Below are 4,946 nucleotides of genomic sequence, written 5' to 3' on the forward strand. Positions count from 1 at the left end.
CATCGGTGTAGCATCTCCAGTGTGTCTGTACCCGTATCGTGGGTACTGGGATACCAGGGCACATTATGGGGCCGGGGTGAGGTGGGCCTTGGATTAGTTCTACGTGTAGTGATGAGCACTCACTCATCCCTGTTGCTGTTGCTTGAGGTCCTCCTTGTCTCCTGTTGGGTATCTTGTTTGTTGTTCCCCTCTCTCTGTCTCTCTCTCTCCCCTCTAAGTCTCTGTCTGTATGTCTGTCTCTGTCTCTCTCCCTGTCTCTCTCTCTCTCTCTCTCTCTCTCTCTCTCTCTCTCTCTCTCTCTCTCTCTCTCTCTCTCTCTCTCTCTCTCCCTCCCCAGGAAACAGGAGAGCTGTAAACTAACATTGCAGCAAATGAAGAGCTGTATTGAGTAAGTTGTGTTGTCAATATCCTGGCTGTGTCCGGGCCAGGAGGCGAGGCGGTGTCTTCCTATTAATGTGTGTAATCATATCATTCTGTGGAATCTCTGCTAATCACCGGCTGAGCCAGCCAATGATAGCACGAGTCCCGTCCGGACTCCAATTACCTACACTTAATAAAGATGAATGTAAAGGTGAGATATTCAACCCTCTTTCATGCCGTGTAGGAGCCTCTGGCACAAGCTGGTTCCTGTGCTGTTTGTACCAGGTTGTTCCCTCTGTCTCTCCTCTGACGTTTGTGCAGACTCTGACGTCTGTCTCTCCTCTGACGTCTGTGCTGACTCTGGCGTCTGTCCTGACTCTGGCGTCCGTCCTGACTCTGGCGTCTGTTCTGACTCTGACGTCTGTCCTGACTCTGACGTCTGTGCTGACTCTGGCGTCTGTCTCTCCTCTGACGTCTGTGCTGACTCTGGCGTCTGTCCTGACTCTGGCGTCCGTCCTGACTCTGGCGTCTGTTCTGACTCTGACGTCTGTCCTGACTCTGACGTCTGTTCTGCCTCTGACGTCTGTCTCTCCTCTGACGTCTGTCTCTCCTCTGACGTCTGTGCTGACTCTGGCGTCTGTGCTGACTCTGACGTCTGTCTCTCCTCTGACGTCTGTCCTGACTCTGGCGTCTGTCCTGACTCTGACGTCTGTCTCTCCTCTGACGTCTGTCTCTCCTCTGACGTCTGTGCTGACTCTGACGTCTGTCTCTCCTCTGGCGTCCGTCCTGACTCTGGCGTCTGTCCTGACTCTGGCGTCCCCCCGACTGGGGCGCGGCGGCTCCCCATGAACTCCCAAAGCCACAGAATTAGTTACAATTGCTCTCGCTATGTTTGTCTCCCTGTAAGGTACCTACGGGATCACCATAGCCCGTGCTACTTGGAACTTTTGGTTCCAAGTAGCGAATCTTAAACAATAACAACTGGTAGATAAGATTATTGTCTTTTATGCCCCTCTCGGGTATCTCTAAACCTGAGACACGAGAGCAGTTTGGGCCATATTATTTCTGGCCGCAGAGGAAGACGCTGGTGTCTATAGAGCAGAGTTTACAACGTGGTTTACTCTGAGCCTTTAGAGTTTACAACGTGGTTTACTCTGAGCTTATAGAGTTTACAACGTGGTTTACTCTGAGCTTATAGAGTTTACAATGTGGTTTACTCTGAGCTTATAGAGTTTACAATGTGGTTTAATCTGAGCTTATAGAGTTTATAATGTGGTTTACTCTGAGTTTATAGAGTTTACAATGTGGTTTACTCTGAGCTTATAGAGTTTACAATGTGGTTTACTCTGAGCGTATAGAGTTTACAATGCGGTTTACTCTGAGCTTATAGCGTTTACAATGTGGTTTACTCTGAGCTTATAGAGTTTACAACGTGGTTTACTCTGAGCTTATAGAGTTTACAACGTGATTTACTCTGAGCTTATAGAGTTTACAACATGGTTTACTCTGAGCTTATAAAGTTTACAACGTGGTTTACTCTGAGCTTATAGAGTTTACAACATGGTTTACTCTGAGCTTATAAAGTTTACAACGTGGTTTACTCTGAGCTTATAGAGTTTACAACGTGGTTTACTCTGAGCGTTTGGTTTTGCCTCTAACATTTACAGGGGAAAAAATAACACCTGTTGAATTCTTAATAGTTTTAATTCCTAACTATCCTGCCTTCTAACTACTGCCTCCTAACTACTGCCTTCTAACTACTGCCTCCTAACTACTGCCTTCTAACTACTGCCTCCTAACTACTGCCTTCTAACTACTGCCTTCTAACTACTGCCTTCTAACTACTGCCTCCTAACTACTGCCTCCTAACTACTGCCTTCTAACTACTGCCTTCTAACTACTGCCTCCTAACTACTGCCTTCTAGCTACTGCCTTCTAACTACTGCCTTCTAACTACTGCCTTCTAACTACTGCCTCCTAACTACTGCCTCCTAACTACTGCCTCCTAACTACTGCCTCCTAACTACTGCCTCCTAACTACTGCCTCCTAACTACTGCCTTCTAACTACTGCCTTCTAACTACTGCCTTCTAACTACCGCCTCCTAACTACTGCCTCCTAACTACTGCCTTCTAACTACTGCCTTCTAACTACTGCCTTCTAACTACCGCCTCCTAACTACTGCCTCCTAACTACTGCCTCCTAACTACTGCCTTCTAACTACTGCCTTCTAACTACTGCCTTCTAACTACCGCCTCCTAACTACTGCCTTCTAACTACTGCCTTCTAACTACTGCCTTCTAACTACCGCCTCCTAACTACTGCCTTCTAACTACTGCCTTCTAACTACCGCCTCCTAACTACTGCCTCCTAACTACCGCCTTCTAACTACTGGACTGTGATCCTGTGGTCCCGGGTTCGATCCCAGGCGCCGGCGAGAAACAATGGGCAGAGTTTCTTTCACCCTATGCCCCTGTTACCTAGCAGTAAATAGGTACCTGGGTGTTAGTCAGCTGTCACGGGCTGCTTCCTGGGGGTGGAGGCCTGGTCGAGGACCGGGCCGCGGGGACACTAAAGCCCCGAACTCATCTCAAGATAACCTCAAGATAAGATAATACTGAGTCCTGGGGAACTCCGCTAGTGACATCTCGCCACTCTGAGACCTCGCCCCTCACAGTAACACACTGGCTTCTGTTGTTTAGGTACTCCCTTATCCACTGGAGTACTCCCTTATCCACTGGAGTACTCCCTTATCCACTGGAGTACTCCCTTATCCACTGGAGTACTCCCTTATCCACTGGAGTACTCCCTTATCCACTGGAGTACTCCCTTATCCACTGGAGTACTCCCTTATCCACTGGAGTACTCCCTTATCCACTGGAGTACTCTCTTATCCACTGGAGTACTCCCTTATCCACTGGAGTACTCCCTTATCCACTGGAGTACTCCCTTATCCACTGGAGTACTCCTTTCCTCTTATTCCTGTCTGCTTATTCAACTTATGCACTAGTCTGTTAAGGGGTTCACTAGTCTGTTAAGGGGTTCACTAGTCTGTTAAGGGGTTAACTAGTCTGTTAAGGGGTTCACTAGTCTGTTAAGGGGTTCACTAGTCTGTTAAGGGGTTCACTAGCCTGTTAAGGGGTTCACTAGTCTGTTAAGGGGTTCACTAGTCTGTTAAGGGGTTCACTAGCCTGTTAAGGGGTTCACTAGTCTGTTAAGGGGTTCACTAGTCTGTTAAGGGGTTCACTAGTCTGTTATGGGGTTCACTAGTCTGTTAAGGGGTTCACTAGTCTGTTAAGGGGTTCACTAGTCTGTTATGGGGTTCACTAGTCTGTTAAGGGGTTCACTAGTCTGTTAAGGGGTTCACTAGTCTGTTAAGGGGTTCACTAGTCTGTTAAGGGGGTTCACTAGTCTGTTAAGGGGTTCACTAGTCTGTTATGGGGTTCACTAGTCTGTTAAGGGTTCACTAGTCTGTTATGGGGTTCCGTGTCTAGGCTTTTCAGGCACTCTCAAAATATCTAGCTGCCCACCCTTCTCTTTCTTTGCCTAAATTTTGCCATCATGTCATAAAATTCTATTAAATCTGTGAGGCAAGATTTGCCATCCCTGAACCCATGCTGACGATGTGTTACAAAGTTCTTTCTCTCCTGATGTTCTACTAGTTTCATCTCACATGTTTCTCCATCGATGGGGGCCTCGTAGCCTGGTGGATACGCGCAGGACTCGTAATTCTGTGGCGTGGGTTCGATTCCCGCACGAGGCAGAAACAAATGGGCAAAAGTTTCTTTCACCCTGAATGCCCCTGTTACCTAGCAGTAAATAGGTACCTGGGAGTTAGTCAGCTGTCACGGGCTGCTTCCTGGGGGTGGAGGCCTGGTCGAGGACCGGGCCGCGGGGACACTAAAAGCCCCGAAATCATCTCAAGATAACCTCAAGATAACCATCACTTTATACAGTATACAACTTACGGACACCGGGCTGTAGTTCAGTGCCCCGTCTCTGTTTCCCTTTTATACTGGGACTGCATTAGCTGTCTTCCGACTTTTTGGTAGTTCTCCTGTTTCCAGTGACTTTTTTTTGTGAGATATATACAAGAGTTGTTACATTCTTGTACAGCCACTAGTACGCGTAGCGTTTCGGGCAGGTCCCTGGAATACGATCCCCTGCCGCGAAGAATCGTTGTTACAACCAAGTACACATTTTACTGTTGCGTTAAACAGAGGCTACAGTTAAGGATTTGCGGCCAGTAAATCCTCCCCGGCCAGGATACGAACCCATGACATAGCGCTCGCGGAACGCCAGGCGAGTGTCTTACCACTACACCACGGAGACTTATTATACACCACAGAGGGTGGCAAGCATAGTGCTTCTGCTCCCTAGCCATGGTGAGATTCCGTCTGACCAATATACTTTGTCACGTCCAATTGCGGCTGACGCTCTCTCATCTCACAGTTGAGTGCGTGTGTGTGTACGTGAGTACGTGTGTGTGTACGTAAGTGCGTGTATGTGTACGTAAGTGCGTGAGTGCGCGTGTGTATACATAAGTGCGTGTGTGTGTACGTAAGTGCGTGTGTGTGTACGTAAGTG

At 48.0% G+C, this 4,946-nt stretch overlaps 1 protein-coding gene across 1 annotated transcript; it reads right to left on the reverse strand.

The window, feature by feature from the left end:
• Positions 1-580: 580 nt before the first annotated feature.
• Positions 581-1,207, reverse strand: LOC138365976 (processed variable antigen-like). Its single transcript, XM_069326691.1, has one exon. The coding sequence runs from the start codon at positions 1,205-1,207 to the stop codon at positions 581-583; it is 627 nt and encodes a 208-aa protein (XP_069182792.1).
• Positions 1,208-4,946: the final 3,739 nt, after the last annotated feature.

This window comes from Procambarus clarkii, chromosome 18 (genome assembly GCF_040958095.1).
Source record: "Procambarus clarkii isolate CNS0578487 chromosome 18, FALCON_Pclarkii_2.0, whole genome shotgun sequence".
Classification (NCBI taxonomy): domain Eukaryota; kingdom Metazoa; phylum Arthropoda; class Malacostraca; order Decapoda; family Cambaridae; genus Procambarus; species Procambarus clarkii.

Bases quoted from the DNA above. Each gene is read 5' to 3' on its own strand.
- LOC138365976 (XM_069326691.1), bottom strand. From the start codon at position 1,207: ATGGGGAGCCGCCGCGCCCCAGTCGGGGGGACGCCAGAGTCAGGACAG.